The sequence below is a fragment of the Xenia sp. Carnegie-2017 genome, unplaced genomic scaffold (assembly GCF_021976095.1).
Source record: "Xenia sp. Carnegie-2017 unplaced genomic scaffold, XeniaSp_v1 HiC_scaffold_22, whole genome shotgun sequence".
NCBI lineage: Eukaryota > Metazoa > Cnidaria > Anthozoa > Malacalcyonacea > Xeniidae > Xenia > Xenia sp. Carnegie-2017.
In genome coordinates, this window is record NW_025813485.1 from 5,561,589 (window position 1) to 5,579,614 (window position 18,026).

At 34.3% G+C, this 18,026-nt stretch overlaps 2 protein-coding genes and 1 long non-coding RNA gene across 3 annotated transcripts; 1 reads left to right on the top strand and 2 right to left on the bottom strand.

The window, feature by feature from the left end:
• Positions 1-57: 57 nt before the first annotated feature.
• Positions 58-3,573, bottom strand: LOC124445853 (nuclear receptor subfamily 2 group C member 1-A-like). The gene is made up of 4 exons (XM_046996640.1): positions 3,418-3,573; positions 3,005-3,322; positions 1,504-2,004; positions 58-845 (listed from the first exon to the last, which is right to left on the bottom strand). The coding sequence occupies exons 2-4, from the start codon at positions 3,249-3,251 to the stop codon at positions 589-591; spliced, it is 1,005 nt and encodes a 334-aa protein (XP_046852596.1). The 5' UTR covers positions 3,252-3,322; positions 3,418-3,573; the 3' UTR covers positions 58-588.
• Positions 1,523-2,163, top strand: LOC124445854. The gene is made up of 2 exons (XR_006948271.1): positions 1,523-1,611; positions 1,687-2,163. It is a non-coding gene; the product is annotated as an uncharacterized LOC124445854 (long non-coding RNA).
• Positions 3,574-5,094: 1,521 nt separating the features above from the next.
• On the bottom strand, positions 5,095-17,868 carry LOC124445852 (exocyst complex component 5-like). The gene is made up of 20 exons (XM_046996639.1): positions 17,673-17,868; positions 16,845-17,087; positions 15,786-15,983; positions 14,863-14,930; positions 14,033-14,061; positions 13,482-13,594; positions 12,938-12,982; positions 11,908-12,051; positions 11,736-11,818; positions 10,838-10,948; positions 10,206-10,304; positions 9,982-10,123; positions 9,550-9,658; positions 8,474-8,597; positions 7,923-8,009; positions 7,345-7,456; positions 7,015-7,171; positions 6,538-6,596; positions 5,766-5,867; positions 5,095-5,497 (listed from the first exon to the last, which is right to left on the bottom strand). Exons 1-20 carry the CDS (start codon positions 17,700-17,702, stop codon positions 5,411-5,413), a joined length of 2,142 nt encoding a protein of 713 aa, XP_046852595.1. The 5' UTR covers positions 17,703-17,868; the 3' UTR covers positions 5,095-5,410.
• Between the last annotated feature and the right edge of the window lie 158 nt (positions 17,869-18,026).

An 18,026-nucleotide genomic window follows, 5' to 3' on the forward strand; every position in this document is an offset into this window, starting at 1 on the left:
CAATTTTGCCTGAGCGTTTTGAAAAATAACCATGTTATATCAAACAGTTACTTCCTATTTCATTGATATGTATTTATGAGTTTATTATTTAACTTATTAATACCATCTACTAATACCAATAAGAATTACAATACTTTCTATAGACTATCATAATAATGGAATTTCGATAATATATTGGATGGGCATTTTTTATACCTATAGAAAATATCAATAATATGTATAGGGCATTCTTGATATTGATAGGAAGTTGATAGTATCGACAGTAAGATTTTTGTAATATCTACTCCGCAGGATTTTTCGTTATCACGTCGCTATGTTGCTAACACCAACGCAGAGTTATTTTTAGCTTCAATTATTTAATCGAAACTACACTTACAACGTTCGCGCGTTTATGTTTCGATTCTCGTAATCAGAGATCAGTTTTTTGGTTTGCCTTCTCCATTTGTTCGATTAAAGTTAAATATTGAGAGTGAAAAGTTTCTCCACGACTTGTTTGATGTCACCTGATTAATTGAATCATTATATATAGCTGCTTTCTGAGACAATTATTTCATACGATTTTTCCCACGCTAACAATAAATCATATTTTCATACAAGACTGCCCGAATTATTACTAAGTATAGAAGGAAGAATGTGATCAATTTTCACATCACCAATGAGAGGGGAAAAAAAGATCTCCTCCACTCTTATAGAACTGATCGTCTTGATTGCTGGTAAGCGAAGCAAAATTCTTGCAAAGCGACACTGATTGGTTGAGCTACTTTCACGAACATAATCTTGAAGTTCACTCTGCGCCATTTCTTGCATTTTTTCAATGTCTCGAACACATTTAAGACCAGTAACATCTGTGAGAGAGGAATAGAATAGTCACAAACGATAAAGCACACCGCTCATTCTCGAAACTTTTATAAAAAAATCACACAAATTCATTTTTAAAGAATTTTCACACGCCCGTTCACGAGCAAACAATAGCACCACTTTGCTTGGCGAACATTCATGAAGTATTTATCATCCTGACATGTAAATAATCAATGGGGGGTTTGGGCGCAAAAGCAAATTTTATTCAAGCAAGTTTGTACGAGACAGCATTTTTCTCGAACGTAAAAACGTTTTCCTTGACGACTGTCTCTCTTTGACTTCCTTTTTGAGCTCATTAAAAACATTTATTAAATAGCTATTTAATGGCAACACGCATCAGCGTTTTCGCATGTCGTACGATAATCAGGTGCGCTCATTCCAAAATAATATGTGGAGATATTCTACGTTAGGGAAATACTTTTTAGTGATATAAGAAAAGCCAAGAGTTTAAGTCTGACCGACTTTTGTGCCATCTTAGAACAGTTTATTAATTGAATTTTTTGACTTCTTTAACTAAAGACGGGGGTGTTTGGCATACACCACGTAATGTGACTTCCCCCAACAATGATACAAATTAAATCACTTTTCAGCAGTTGTCTTTTACAGTGGTTACCATTCACGTTTGTTTACAACATAAATACCTACCAGGATTGAAAAGACAGATGAGCTTTAGCAATGCATATTCAGTAGGTGTTAATTCCAGGCGATCCAATGTAAGAAGCAGATCTTTTACTTTATCAATGTCTTTTACAGGTAATTGTGACTTGTTGGCTTCACAGGAATCGATGTCATAATTTTTCATATTTTCTTTCATTACATTCAATGTAGCCTCAACTCTACAAACTTTCCCACACTGAACAAAGCTAAGGAGGAATATATCAGTCCAGGAGCTTTGCAAAAGCAAAACTTGATCATTCTTATCCAAAGACTTAAACGAATGAGTTACATTGACCCAATCAATCGAAAAAAAGAGAAGTCTTGTCACAATTTCATAAACATATTCCATAGTGAGCTTACTATCTTTGGGAAATTCCATTTCAAAAGCAAATTCACATTTGTCAGTCAATTTTGATTTAAATGAGCCACTTACAGAGGGCAAGGTACAATTTTGAAGTGAGCTAGATGCACATCTCTCCATTTGTACAGCTGAAAATAAAATACAGTGTAAAATGAACCTTTCGATTAGCTAATTCAATCATGCTAGTAAGCTTCTCTAAAAACAAACAAGACTGCAATGTTATTTTCAAGTTAGGCCATCATAGTTAAGTAAAATTATTATGAACAACAACAGACAAATTTTTGAAAGAGTTTTGGCATGACTTAACTTTGATATTATTTTCAATGAAAAACTGTTGACCAGTATTTTATATTGCAATAGGTTCGTAGAACATAAACCTATTTAGCAAATTGAGGTATACAACAATGATACTTTCCCTGGATATAAACACAGTTAACATAGATGCAAAGAAAAATTTGACCCCACAATTCTGGTACTTCAAAAATTGGTAAAAATTTCTCATCAGACAACAGACACAAGAATGATAAGTATTCTTTATTAAGTAATGTGATAGTGATGCTTTTTGTGTTTACTCAAAACCCTTCTAAGAAAAGGTTGACACCCTTTGCTTTCTAGTGCTCAGTTCTTGACTTGGGTACACTCCTGTGATAAGTGATAATTGAGGCAAACTAGAATAATAATAATGAGGACTTTAATTATAGAGGGGACACGTAACAGCTGAAAAGCTGACAAACCTGTGGCCCTCTAACTAGATTATACAGCTTGGGATTATGTATTCATGTCAGTAAAAAAAAGCATCTATACATAGCATTGGCATTTTCAAGGAAGCATGCTCAAAACACGAGTTGAATCATCAGTCATAAGGATTAACGAAATTAAAATTCAGCTCGACCTTCCCCTTGGAATTGACAAAATCAAGGTCAGTAGTCCCAAGGCAAGGTGACTTCAAGCATTTACAAAGTTTAAAAAATGAAAATCCGAACATTTGCCTCTAAACTGCTTGTGGTCATGAATGTATATAAACACTTAAAATTTATTAATATGAAATTATATGTTTCGGCGGTTTCGCGCCCTATCCAACTTTCATTGAGGAAACAAATAATTTGCGCAAGAGCTTTAAAAACTAACCGCTTCTCTTCATTCCCATCCTCAAGCACTTGTTTAGTCGACAAAGACGACAGCGATTTCGGTGTAACCTATCTACTGAGCATTTTCCTTCTTCTCGACAGGTATAGCGCATTTCTTTCCTGATACTTCGTTTGAAAAAACCTTTACAACCTTCACACGATATTACACCATAATGTTTTCCTGTGGCCACATCATTGCACACAAGACATGTCTGTGCCAAGTCGCATGGCTCTTGCTTTATATTCATTACTATTTCGCAATTATTTGTGAACTACACAACAAGTTTAAGCACCTTAAGTTACCCAAACACCAAACTCCCTATAAAATAAATATTGAACGCGTACATTCCCGCCATATTTAAGGTGAAGCCACAGCAACGATAAAATTTGTCGCTGCCTTTATCAAATACTTACTTCTCCAATGTCGTCGACCTTACCATGTCGGACATGGGAAATATCCCAAAAACACAATCGCAAGTTAGTAGTTTTGCAATTTCTTAACAACCGAGCATTCACAATCACAAAACAATATCTCGAAAGACGAGTTCGAAGGTCATGGGAAGAAGAAATTTAAATACTCAACACGCAAAGGTCAATCTCAAGGTAAGTATAATTTATTAAATTCTTATTGGCTAACATTCATACAACGCAGATTATTAATTATGCATAAAGCGTCCAAAAATCCGCTAAACGGACGTCGGAAGGAAGATGACAGTGAAAAGTTGTATCGCACAATAACGAATTCCAAATACGGATTTGCCAATCAGCATATTCGCCGGAACTGACTACAAAAAACTTCGAGCATTTCGCAACAAAGAAAGAGCATATTGATCAGTTGATGTGAATGGAGACATGGTGGTCATGGCCGTGTAAATTCGCAATTTGATTAAATGATATATTGACTTAGTTCTAATTCTAAAAGCAAAAGTACCTTGGAATTTGCCAAACTGAAAATGAAATATTCTTACAAAATAAGCGGTATACCAACATTTTCTCAAAGATAACTGGGGAGATTTATCAACAATAGCTGGGGAAAGACAGAAAATAAGATTTCCCCATTGAATGCAATACAGCTTCTTTTTGACGTTTTCGATCGCAGTTTTTTCTGCTTTTTTTATTCGTCTGCACACACAAATTTGATAATTTTTCAACACGATACACGCAACATGAGTGCCACAAAAAAAATTAAGAATTTCTTAGTAGTAGTGGTTGTTTACAATTGACCCACAATGCAACTACACGACAGCTGTTCTCAAGGCTGATTAGCAATTTAATTAAAAATATAACATGCTGTTTGCCGTTCATGCGTGTAGTTCGCTGGATTAATGTGGACACGACAAGATTGCTTAAAGTACTTAAATCCAAATTAAACTATCAATTAAACTTTTTCACTGTACGTGCACACGAATGATTGAAAAATAAAATGTTTTAAACGAAGATTGTGAAAGAGATGTCTTTTTATGTATCAGAGGTTTTGTAATCGATCATATTTCGTCGCTCACGAGGTCCACCAGAGCTGTGAGAGACAGAGCCCTAGTTGTATTCTAGCAACTTGTGTTTTGCCAAGAATCTGAGCCTTGCAAACCATAAAGTACCATACCAACCTCTATAATCTACACAAACAATCGGCATCAACATCAGCACGAAAAATGGAGGGCCAACAATCACACTCATTGGCGAAGACAGCCGTACATTTTATTCTCGCTATTGGAATTATTTTTGCGCAAATTTCAAGCGATAAAATTGTGTCAAATGACTTATCGAATTAGCATGAAGTAAATTTGTGGTATTTTATTATGAAAGTGCGTCAATGATAAACAATTACTCAACTGTATCTTTTGATTTTTGTGTAAATTACTGGGCATGGGTAATGGCTAATAAGGCTAAGATAAGGAGAAGTGATCAACACACTTTGATATCGATTGTTTCTTGCAAGCTATCTCAATAGAATTTTGCGCAACTAGAATGTTCTTGTGCCTTTTTACACGGATTTCGGCGTGCATCTCACATGGATTTATTTTTGATAGGAATTTTTGCAATTCTAATGAACTGCCCACGTGCAGTTAGAAAAAATACAAATTGACGCACGCCTTTTTCTTGTAGAAAAAATTGTATAATTCATAGTGCGAAATCATCCAAATTTATCGATCTTCTTTTGATTTAGAATTCATTTCATATCAACTTTTCAGCGTAATCTTGTACTAAGTTTGCTTAAAGATATATATGTTTGCCAAGGTGTTAGGGCATGCAATTCTAATGGAGTTCGTTTCCAAATTAACTTGATGACAAATAAACACTGGAAATTTGAAATTAATTTCGCAACATTACATAGAATTATACTGAACGCTGCATGTTGTGAAAATTGACAGTAAAACTATTCTTCGATATTCTTTTCAAATTTTAATATTCATTCAAGATGTCTAGCAAGCTTGGACGTCTTATAGTCAGCTCGAAGTTGCACAAACGACTGAATTACACTCTTTTCAAGAGGAGCCTGAAAGAAAAAACATTTGTACAAATACATCATGCGAACAAAAAGAACAGCAAGGATTCTAAGACTATTTCTCGATGATTCTTATCGAAGCGTATTATAGCTACTAAACTGAAAATAAACGAAATTGAAAAAATCAGAGAAAGTCGCAATGACCTGTTTATAGCAGAATTTAATGGTATGATACATCAAAAAAGTAGTTATTGTTCCATGAATTCCAACATTTTCAGGAATTTTCGCTCAACAGAAGTAATTTTAACAGCATACTCACCAATTGTTCTTCTTTAATAACTTGTGGTATATTATCTGCAGCGACAATAAGGAGATTACCAAGAGAATGGAGAGTGTTGAATAACTTGTCAAGCAATTTTATCTTTAAAAAAAAAACACATAAAACGGTATTAACCCTTCAATGTACAGCGTGCCATATATGGCGCACACCTGAATCACTGATCATTTTGACTAGCTATCAGAAAGGGGGCATGTGACCAAATTAATACTTATGTTCAGGGACAGAGGGAAACACAATACATATTGCATGTCAAACCAAAACATTTAAATGTTTCTCAGTGTTTAATTATATACTAAAAGTTGATGAGAAAGCAACGCAACAATAGAAAATAAATAAACACATAATGTCATTCATTCACCCATATGTTCAGAACAGGTCCTGGTCAAGGTCAAGCACAGAAAAGATCGCCCGAAGGACATATTTCCATGTGATGGCGTGCGTAACATTTTTTTATATCTCCGGCTAAATGGTATATTATCTTCTTTTTAAGCGATTACAAGTTTAATTTCGTGAGTGAGACGTGACACGATCTCCGTAAATGTTGCTCAACAGAAAAGGAAACTTTACGATTGAAAAATACGACGACAAAATATTGATATTATTCATATTTACATTCATTGATATCACACATTGCTAACATGTCACCTGTCTAATAATTTGATAAATAATGAAAAACTACACACACATAATTAGTTATTTCCAAGCAGCGTAAAACTGTGAATGTTTCAATTGAGGAGTACAGATCACGTACCTCAAATTTTTGTATGCACTTTCTATATTCGTTGATATCACATATTGCTAACATTCCACCTGTCGAATAACCCAATAAAAAATGAAAAAACTACGAGCATCTGATTGCATGCAGAGGAGCAAATAAAAAATATCTTATATGCGACCTATATTTACTTAACTTAAGCGTGACCACCATAACTTATAAATTAAATTGTGAAAACAGAGGGCTCTAAAAGCTCAGGGGGAAAGCACGATGCTTCGATGTTTTGCCACGTGTAAACTCAAGACAATTAAAGATATTTGCTAGCATTACGATTGGCTTAATGTGTTAAAAATGCCGTATTTGATCACCACGCCTTCCAACGTCCAAAATTCCCTAATCTTTGTCAGCACAATGAGTGATAAGAAACTTTAATAATTGACACCTTCCCATTATATACGCATTTCAATATTCAGGAGTAAACAAAATAGGCGTATATCAAAACAATCACTTTACCGATCGAGTTATACTGGAATTGCTGTAAATGATCGACAAGATGTCGATGAACTCTAATGCCAAACTCGGTTAGAGCACATTCCAGATTCTTGCCATCCACATAATCCTTTAGAAGGGAACGTTGGATTTCGATAAATTGACAGCATTTTTTACAGGCCTATATAAAAATTACACAATAATAGTACCCATTGTCAAAGACAGAGATGTATTTCTTGGCATGCATGATTCAAAACATGCATGGGCTCAACTCGGATATAGGCATTTAGGTCCATATGACACATAGCATACAGTCATAAAAATTTCACGTTTAACATCTCCTATTAGAAGTACCTGAGTACAGCTAAACAAGTCGGCATTTTGCTCTTCTGGAGGTCGAAAGTCACTCTTTTTCTGTTCCGTGTTCAATACGTGCTTAACATATCCCGCGTAAGAAGTGATCAATCTAAAAGTATAAAATATCATTGAAAAATTCATCAGACATACTTAACCTAACATAAGTAATTCTTAAGCAAACCAAACGGACAAAATTTCGCCATTTAATTATTGTCAGTTATAACTCTGTCAAATATCATCTTGTAGGATGTCCCAAAAAAATTGAACGAGATACTTTCTATTGTGTTGCTCCTTGGGATGACACCATGTAGAGAGACAAGAAATGAAGAGTAATGCTCAGTCAATGAAGAGTAATGGTTGGTAATGCTTATCCATGCGTCCAACGTTTTGCAACCTTAAGTCTTTTTGACAACCTCCTGTTCATGAAGGTACCAGTACCAACAGAGTACCAGAAAAACCAGTACCAACACAGAAGTCGTGAAGTAGTTTTTGCTTTTGCGCACCGATGAATTATCTCACATTTAATTGATGCAAGAGAAAAACACGAGGTTGATTAATAGAACTATTTTCTGCACCTTTCCATTCCGTTATCTAATTTCTTCTCCATATCTTCCATGATTTCTTTCTTCTTGCGAACACATTGACCGTAAGTAGTGCTGGAACTGAAAGAACATGCGATGAATTAGAAGGTGAGGTTACTGTGTGAGGTGGGTGGTGGCGGGTTTGTTGCCTGTTGGTTGGTGACAGGGGGGGGGCTTAATGCATTGTAGTTTTTGGTAAAAGGTGAAAACTCATTGATTGCAATCATCGTTATTGATATTCAGACGTGCATGTTCTTATAGATAAACGGCAATGTATTACTAAGTACAAAAATCAGCTGCTTTAATGATGAAGTCAAAATCGAGACAACGCAGGTATACAAAAATCTCTTTATATGCAACATTGCAACGTAAACATGAAAAGAAAAGTGGAAAACAGATCAACAAAAGTATTAGCATACGAGTTTTGACAATTCACATTAGGTCACGTGATATTGTATATGAGTAGTGACAGCTACGCGTTAGGTCACGTGATATTACCTAGAATTTTGACAATAACCAGTTGGGTAACATGTTCAGTAACTCACCCAACTAGTGGCAAAATGGCGTCGCTGAAATGTTTTTCCAACAAATGAAAGATTGCATTAGCTTGGTCCACAACCTCCAGGAATCGTGAATTAGGAATGGATTTGGGTTCTGGCGCAGGTAAATCTGAAACATAAAATAGGAGTTTACGCAAAGGATGATGAAGAATGATGGTAAGAATGGAACAATAAAAAGATGATGGGAAAAAATTGATGAAAAATTGATGATGAAAAGATGATGGTAGAAAGATGAATGTGAAATGATGATCAAAATATGATGGAGAAAAATTGATGGTGAAATGTTGATGATCAAAATATGATGGTGAGAATTGATGATCAAAATAAGATGGTGAAATTATGATGGTGAAATGTTGATGATCAAAATATGATGGTGAGAATTGATGATCAAAATAAGATGGTGAAATTATGATGGTGAAATGTTGATGATCAAAATATGATGGTGAGAAGTTGATGATGAAAATATGATGGTGAAATGTTGATGGTGAAAATATGATGGTGAAATGTTGATGATGAAAATATGATGGTGAAAAGTTGATGGTGAAAATATGATGGTGAAATGTTGATGGTGAAAATATGATGGTGAAGTTGATGGTGAAAATATGATGGTGAAAGTTGATGGTGAAAATATGATGGTGAAGTTGATGGTGAAAACATGATGGTGAGAAGTTGATGGTGAAAACATGATGGTGAAATGTTGATGATGAAAACATGATGGTGAGAAGTTGATGGTGAAAACATGATGGTGAAAAGTTGATGGTGAAAATATGATGGTGAAAAGTTGATACTGAAAATATGATGGTGAAATGTTGATGATGAAAATATGATGGTGAAATGTTGATGATCAAAATATGATGGTGAAATGTTGATGGTGAAAAGTTGATGGTGAAAATATGATGGTGAAATGTTGATGAAAATATGATGGTGAGAAGTTGATGGTGAAAATATGATGGTGAAATGTTGATGGTGAAAATATGATGGTGAGAAGTTGATGGTGAAAACATGATGGTGTAAAGTTGATGGTGAAAATCAAGAGATGATTATCAATAACATACACTTACATTCTAATCCAATAGTAAGAGCGTAATCAAGATGGTCACGACACAAACAGTTCAGAAGGATAGAATATATTTCATGTACGCACGATGGTACAAAATCTGGGTTGCAAAGCTAGAAAGGGTCAACCACATCGATTAACTAACAGAAGGGTTAACGATTACAAGTTCTGACTAAACAATTAGACATAGTGGAACAGCTTTCAAACTAATCAAGCAACTTTTGACACAATGACCTCGCAACATATGAAAGCTCGATAACTATTGGGGTCCATATTCATGTATGCATGTTCTACCGCGTTGAATTCCTTTGAAATCAATTGTTTTCCAAGAATTATAACCTGCTTATACGAATATGGGACCCGTCAATTATCGAGCTTACGACAGCACTGGAAGCGTTTTCTATTGACAAGACGATGTGGGTAACAACTGCCTCACCAATTCACATCTTTGTAAGGATTTCTTATTTTCAAGCAAAAGGCTCACAGCAACATCTTGATTAAGATATGTTTCCTTGGTGTTGTCACTTTGTTGTTGTGGTCCTTGACTTAAACCAGTCATCCGAACAAAGTCATTAAACCTTAATGAACAAAGATATCTGTTTATTCGACGACTGAAATACGGCAAACAAAAAGATGTATAATTGTCACTGTCATACCCACCCAGACATGTGAGTCTTTTCTCTTTTCTGATGTCCAATGGATTCGTAATATTTGTTGAGAAGAGATTCAGATTTGCGTATTAGGTATTCAAGTTCGCGTCTGCAACAAATATATAGTACACAGTTGAATAGCATGAAGAACGTAATGAAGGCATTCCATAGCGTTGCATTGCAAACAGAACAAAATACATAAAAAATCACCACACCAGCAGATACAGGTGACCTAAGCAGCACAATAGGGTTGGACAAGGATGTTATAAACAGCACAATAGGATTGACAAAAAGAGTCATAAATAGAACGATATTTATGTTGTAGAAAATCATATCCATAATGCAGAAGCATATAAGTGTTTGATAAATAGCTCAATAAGAATAAGAAAAAGAATGATATCCACTCAAAAAGCAGTTTGTAAAGAGGTAAAAAAAAGGTACAAATAGAAAAATGCAGTGAACGCGACGTATCGTCGAAGACGCCATGAAAAATTGCGTAAAATGACGTGTACGTATACAAAAGACCGCGTCATTTTTTACGAGGTCTTAGGTGATAGATCGCGTTTGCAAAATTTCTTTAACAGCACAATAAAAGTGGAGTAACATGAATAAAAACATTACGAATCACATCCACCAACTTACTTCTCGTAATCTTTTAAATAATTGCTAAAAATGTTTCTCCGTAATCGCGACAAAGATGCTAAGTCAGGACCAAGTTTACACTCTGATAACTTTTGGCCCAATTCTTTTGTCCTGGATAAATGCACATGTGTGAGAAATTTTCTTTATCATGTACGCGTGATCCATGTAACTGAACAATTAGCAATAAAAAGGAATTTTAGCGATAATTTTTTTTATGGAGCAACGGATTCGTTCCTCGCTTGGGATATAATTAATTTGCACACAATCTTTCATGATTATGGAAAGGCGCAAAACAGCCTCTCTGAACGCGAAACTGACAATCTAATAATAAACTGGTACTTTAAACGTAAAATGGAGCAACGGATTCGTTCCTCGCTTGGGATATAATTAATTTGCACACAATCTTTCATGATTATGGAAAAGCGCAAAACAGCCTCTCTGAACGCAAAACAGCCTCTCTGAACGCAAAACTGCCTCTCTGAACGCAAAACTGCCTCTCTGAACGCAAAACTGACAATCTAATAATAAACTGGTACTTTAAACGTAAAATAGGCTCTCTAAACGAAAACCTGGCACAGAACGATCGTGTGGCTACGATTTTTTCATTTTCATGCCGAAGACCATTTCTATAGGCGATTTAGGAGAATTGTTTATGAATATTGAAGTTGAAAATAAGTCAAATAATGCAGACGACTTGAATCGTTAAAAAGTGAGTTGAATGAGAAAGGATAATATTGAGAAAAACGAATAAAATGATTGCTTGCAAATAATTAACTACCACCGTTTGCCTATTAATGATTAACAGTCCTTAAATGGCGAAATGACGACTGACATATAAAAATGCTAATTTCGTTGTAAAGTTGGGTAATAGAATTAATCATAGTGATATCTAACATACTTTCGATATAAAACGTAAAGGTTTTCCAAGTAAGACTCTTTTTGCGTGGCAATTCTATGGTCAAGCTTATGATCGACATATTTCTATAATATTAAATATAAGTAAACTGTAAGCATACGTAATTTGAAAAAAATAGTGTTTAAGAGAAAAAATACTTTTTTGTTGCCCTTACCTTGATTGCACCTTCATAGACATCTTGAACAAGCTTATCCATAACCATTCCACCACTCATTCCAAACACAAACTTCACTAGGCTATTCACATTTCGGCATAATCCGACAACGTCTTTGAAGACATCTTGAGAGTTGAACTGACTCTAAAAAAGTGCAACAGTCGATTTGAAGATAATCCACCTCACATTTGAATTAAAGCCACTTTGGAGCTGAAAGGTTTCAACACACACGATCACAAAGTTGATCGCCGAGGAAATTTTCATTGCATTGTCAGAAATAGCAAACTTGCAAATACAACAGTGAAATAGAACCCAAGAGAAAATCTTTACATGTTTGTAAATGTAGATCGTCCAGGTTGGTATAGTCCTGAGAAGGACTGTTTTTGTTGTTGTTGAATGACGTTTCTACAACCTTAGCGGTAGTCATCTTCAGAGTCATGTACCAACCTGGACGATCTACATTTACAAACATGTAACGATACTCCCGGGTTCAAACCATTCACTTTAGAAAATCTTTAATAAACATCAACGTAGAAACTCGAAACAATTTTCAACAACCTATAAAAATCTACGCGACTTGTTAAGACGTTTTGAACATCCTTAAAAATTAATGGTTCGAGAAACTCAATTATTTGGAGTTTCACTCGTTTTTACTCGTTTGACTTTCTTTAATTTGAAGGTATACATTAGACAGTAAGGTTCCGTTTTCGTAGCGTTCCCAAATTATACGAAATATATTAGTAGAAAAAATCATGCAGGAACAAAACGATAAAAGTTACTACAATGACATGTCTATTTACAGTTGAATCTTGAATCTCGTTTTACAGACACGTCCTGTAAGGGGATACGAGATTGTGCTACAAAAAATTGTCAGCTTACGGGTGGTTTGAGTGTATTATATAACTAAAATGTCTTTTGTTCACGCGTGCTTTGCACGACACTCAATTCTTACTCTATCTGAGTAACCTATACGTCTGTCAATCAAACTTAACTGGAGTGGTCAATTTAATAGAGATCAATGGTGCAATACCTTTTGGCTCTCAGATATGAAAACGTCCACGCAATTTTGATTATGCTACACAAACAAAATGAGTTTCATAAAATTTCTGTTGTCATACGTAGAGTATAAATCATGAACTAGCTACGCTACGATCTGCAGATAAATATGATGAGAAAATCAACCATTTCAATTGAAAAAAAAGATATGTCAGAATGTTTCGAAGAAAATTTATGGAGAGAGTGCCACCGAGAGAAAATTAAGGTTTTGGTGGAGTGTTATTTCACAATCGTGTATTTTTTGTCGCTAAAATTTAGTAACCGCAATTTTTTTTAAAAAGTACAACATGAAATAACTATGATATGGTAGAGGAGTTGATTGTTAAAAGGTGAGTCAGCGATAACCCTAGAGCTTAAATCTCCACAAATCCACCATGTGAACCCTATAGATTTAAACTTAGAAAATCTAACACTGATTAAATCTAATAAATATATCTATGAACCAACAAGCTCAAAAGTTAGGAAATCTAACATGTACTGTAGATATATGAACACATATAAAGAAACAAAACATTGACCGGATTAAAAGGTTGAAGAGTTTCGGCAATCGTCTTCATCTTTTCTTGGTCGCCTTCGTGATGAGCGCGTTTGAAAAGTGTAATCAATTTGTCCCCAATATCCTTGTAATATTCTAAAGGACGAAATATTAATAAACTTTACATAAACGGCGCTGACAAAATCACAACCCAAATTACTAACGGTGATGTCTTAGAAAAATATGGCACGTTACAGTATCAGCATTATCAGATGTTCGTATCTATTGTATGAATTCTCCCTTTGAGGAGTATGCAATCGTTTAGAGATATTTTTTATTGGGTCTCCATGTCGTGTGCTTAAAAATGAAGACTGTTAGAAATCAGTAGAAACGCGTTAAGTAAGAATACAAAATACAAACAAGACGCTTTGCAGCAAGGCGTATCTTATGTATTTTGATAACCACTATATATAATTTCTTTAAAGGATAATTAGACATCAAAACTATAGAGTAAAACTAAGTCATCTTGTTTTCCTGATAAGTTATATTTTCTTAAGCAATGAATTCAATATTTATTCTATAAATAAAACTAACCATCAATATGCTCCTTTACGCCTTTGAAACTAAAAATAAAAGCAGAATCAGCAAATGGATGTTTTTTGAAAAACATATATTATATGGCAACCGCCACTTTCCGTGAATTAATGCGCTTTCATTGGCTTCGAAATGTATTCAACAGTCCATTACAAAATATACTAAACATTTTCCTTGTACAATACATAGCAAAAGTACAAAAAATGTCTCATGCCATAAAATAAACCTTTTAAATAACCTCGCAATTGTCTAATTATATCATATCATTATATCGCTTCATATCATTACGATACGTCGATTACGAATCGACGCATCATTCAATAATAAATCAGAGAATTTTTAAGAGACACACAAGCCAGTATCACAAGTTACTTTTTGCAGGTGCTTGCAAAGTCATGGTTAACCGTGTGTCTTCACACCTACAACTTTTAGAGCGTGTGTGTGCCTTATAGGAAGTACACGCACAAAGTTAGCTACTCTCGCTTGAACGTTTAAGAGATAGCTATTTGCGAGCACCAGGAAACAGGACTTTTCTAATGATTCAAACTTTGACGAAATATTCAAGTATAAGAAAAAACAAATTAAAAATAACTAATATGAAAGAATTTCGTTATTATTTTAAGCTTGAGTTTCGTGCGTTATCGCATCGTTATTTTGAACACCCGCCATTTTTGAAATCTTCCCTTGTCGTTTGGTCATACTTCATAACATCCTATCTCGGACTCTTTTTGGAATGGGAAATTTTTAGGTAGTCAAAGAGCTAGCTTTTCAAAAGCATGTCAAAAGTACACAAGCAACGCGCTCTGTATAATTTCGAAAGTGAAACTAACCGTTCTTCATTTGGAAGTTCTTGCGATATTTGGTTTAGTTTTTGAATTACATTAGCTGCCTCGTGTATCTATGGGTTGGGAAATTAAAAAAATGAACGATTGCGGGTTTAAAATACAAATCCCTGAATCAAAAGAGTGACAAACACAGTATTACTAAGATCGAGATTGGGCTTAAAATAAAGTTAAAACATTATTCAAGGCCAAAAAATCTTCATAAAGACGTAAAAATATTATTAAAACGCTGAGAATTGAAAGATACTAAGTTGGGACATTTTGATCTTTCTTCTCTAGATTCGTGTTACCAACCCCTAAACCACACGACTGAGAATGGCCATATATCCAAACAAACAATAGCAGTGAAAGAGACAGAACGATTTTGAAATGCACCAATATGAACGAAAATTGTATCATAGTTTGTTTCACTAAAAACATTACTGCTTTCACGATAAAAAAACTAAAGAAAAAAATAGATGATTAAAATCTGCTCTTCTTCTGAACTTAATTTTCAAATTTCATGTAGGAATGATTGTCATGGATTGTAATACATATATTTAAACATAAATTTAATGCAGGAATGATTGTCAAGGATTTCACTGTTATTGTTTGTTTGGGTAGATGGCCATTGTTGGACGTGTGATTCAGGGGTTGGTAATAGGAATCTAGAGAAAAAGATGAAATTGTCTCAACTTAGTATATTTCAATTCTTGATGTTTTTATTGTTTTTTGGCATCTTAATGAAGATTTTTTTGGCCTTGAATACTGTTTTAGCTTTATTTTAAGCACAATCTCGATCTCAGTAATGCTGTGTATGTCACTCTTTTCATTCAGTGATGTGCTGTAACATAACAAAAGATGACTTTTATAATTTGGATGCGAAACTGTTTGCAACAATCACAACCAAAAGATTTTTTAGTTAATATTACCTTTGCTTCATCGTGAAATACAGTTGATGTTGGAGTACCTTCAACAAGAAATTCATTAAAATACTCCATGAGTTGTAAAGTATCTTTAGCTCGCTGTCTTGGTGTGTTGATGCCTTCAAGTTGATCTCCTAGATGGACAACGTTGGTGGCAACAGAATTTATTCGATTATCTAACGTATGGAATATTTTAGTAGCCCTCTGAAAATAAAATAAAATAAAACAAAACATTGGGAGTGATTTTATGTTCCTATTGGGGAAGTAGAAATGAGCAAAACATAAGAAAGTGGAAGAAACAGAACAACCAGCACATACATGAATATATGTTTGACTTTTACCAATCATTATGAGTTGAACCAGTGTATTGTTATTGTCTTCCAAGCCTCAAAAATATGTTGCACTTTTGACAAGAAATAATAATGGAATAATACATTTTCTGCATTTTGTTTGGCATGTCTACTGTCAAAATTAGCTATTGTTGAAAAGATGATCGCTTAAGTAACTAAAGTTACATGTCATGCACTGCTGTCTATATGCAAAAGCTCTTTCAGGCAAATTCAGTCAAAGCTATGCATCCAGCAAACTTAGTCAGTCATAAGCTCTAGTTCATGTTCATTTAACATTATATGTTGGCATTATTTGATGGCATGGTTTGAGGAATTTTGATTTTGGATTTCAAATGCTTTTGCATACAAGAGGCTTGCATATTAAAAAGCATGTTTATAGTCAGTGGCATAGCCAGCCCGCAAATTTGGTCCTGCTATGTTAATTTTTTTTTGTGCTCACTCACTGTAAAAACAAAAGATTTCTAAAGAAATGAATGATGTTAATGACCTAAAATTTACATAGCAGGACCAAAATTTACTGGCTGGCTATACCACTGTTTACAATATAATCTTCATTATATTGTTTGACTACACAAATAAGAAAACCACTTATACTTCATAAGAAATACAGTATAATGCACATATCACAGTAAACTTCAGCAGATAATAACTACTACATATTAATATAGATATACATACATACACCTCTTCCTAGTCTAGAGTTCATACAATTTACCTTAATCTCATCTTCCAAACTAACAATCCTTCCTTTGTGTTCTTTTTCTTCTTTTGTACAGAGCTCTTCCAGTTTATTGACCTGGCCTTGGATGGATTTGTCCAATAATTCAAGTTGATGAATTGAATTGACAAAAAAGCTATGAAGATTGTTTGGATCAAATTTCCCCTCCCCACCCTTTGTTCCACCACCTTCAACAGTACTTGCAAGTCTCTCAACATACTCCGCACAAGCAAATGGTTCCTAAGAATTTCAAATCAATGTTGATGTAAAACTAGAATTGCTGTGACTTTAATTTATCAAGAACAGACTGAAATGAACTGGTTGCCAACAACCTAAACTACAATTCTGTTTCAGTCAGTTTGCCTTTGTTGCGATGAAGACAAAACAACACAAGTTGATCTAAACATTAGACAACGCATACATCACTTCTATATGCTGAGTCATGTAACCCATATGTACGTTAAGCTATACTTCAACAAATTCAATGTTGCGTACATTGGCAATTTGAAAATACATGCACAAACAAAATATTTCCATCCATCATAATATGACACAATACGATTCAACTACACAAACATTTTAAACAATGAAATTCTTACTGAAGTCTGTAGTAACTTTTTTACCCCACAAATTTGACACTTGACATTACATAACAAATTTATGTTATAGAGATGCAAAGAAACTTAGTAAGATTCATGGAAGAAATTTTTGCAACTAAATTGAAAGCAAATCTGAATCAAACACTTTTGAAAAAAAAGCCATGATGCTACGTATGAAGACATAATATGGAACAAGGAAGTGACATAATTTTGTCAAATGTTTTACCTTAAAATCTGCTTCGCTGATAGTAAACATATTTTAGTTGTCAAAGTCCATATTCCATTATTTCATTCGCTATTTGTTTAATGCCGACATTAAAAAAAAACAGAACAAATATTGTTATTTTTTTCTGAAAATACGAACTTTATCTAAAATATGGTGACATTGGTTATTGGTATAGCAATTATCCCCCCCCCCCTGCATAGCGCTGCTGGAAGGTGTGACCTGCGTGCAAGAATCACACGAAGTAAAGAAGCAGCGATAAGCACATTTGCTCATAATTGAACGTAAATTTTCGCAAAATAAGCCATAAAATTGTATATTTTTATAGACTATACTGAGTTTACCAACATTTCATAT

Excerpts from the sequence above, each read along its gene's own strand:
- LOC124445853 (XM_046996640.1), bottom strand. The coding sequence starts at position 3,251 with ATGAATATAAAGCAAGAGCCATGCGACTTGGCACAGACATGTCTTGTG. Across the intron at positions 2,005-3,004 it reads GATGGGAATGAAGAGAAGCG|CTGTACAAATGGAGAGATGT; the intron begins GTTAGTTTTTAA and ends TTTTATTTTCAG. Across the intron at positions 846-1,503 it reads CATCTGTCTTTTCAATCCTG|ATGTTACTGGTCTTAAATGT; the intron begins GTAGGTATTTAT and ends CCTCTCTCACAG.
- LOC124445852 (XM_046996639.1), bottom strand. The coding sequence starts at position 17,702 with ATGTTTACTATCAGCGAAGCAGATTTTAAG. Across the intron at positions 14,931-15,785 it reads TATTTCACGATGAAGCAAAG|ATACACGAGGCAGCTAATGT; the intron begins GTAATATTAACT and ends CCCAACCCATAG. Across the intron at positions 13,595-14,032 it reads CGTAAAGGAGCATATTGATG|AATATTACAAGGATATTGGG; the intron begins GTTAGTTTTATT and ends TTCGTCCTTTAG.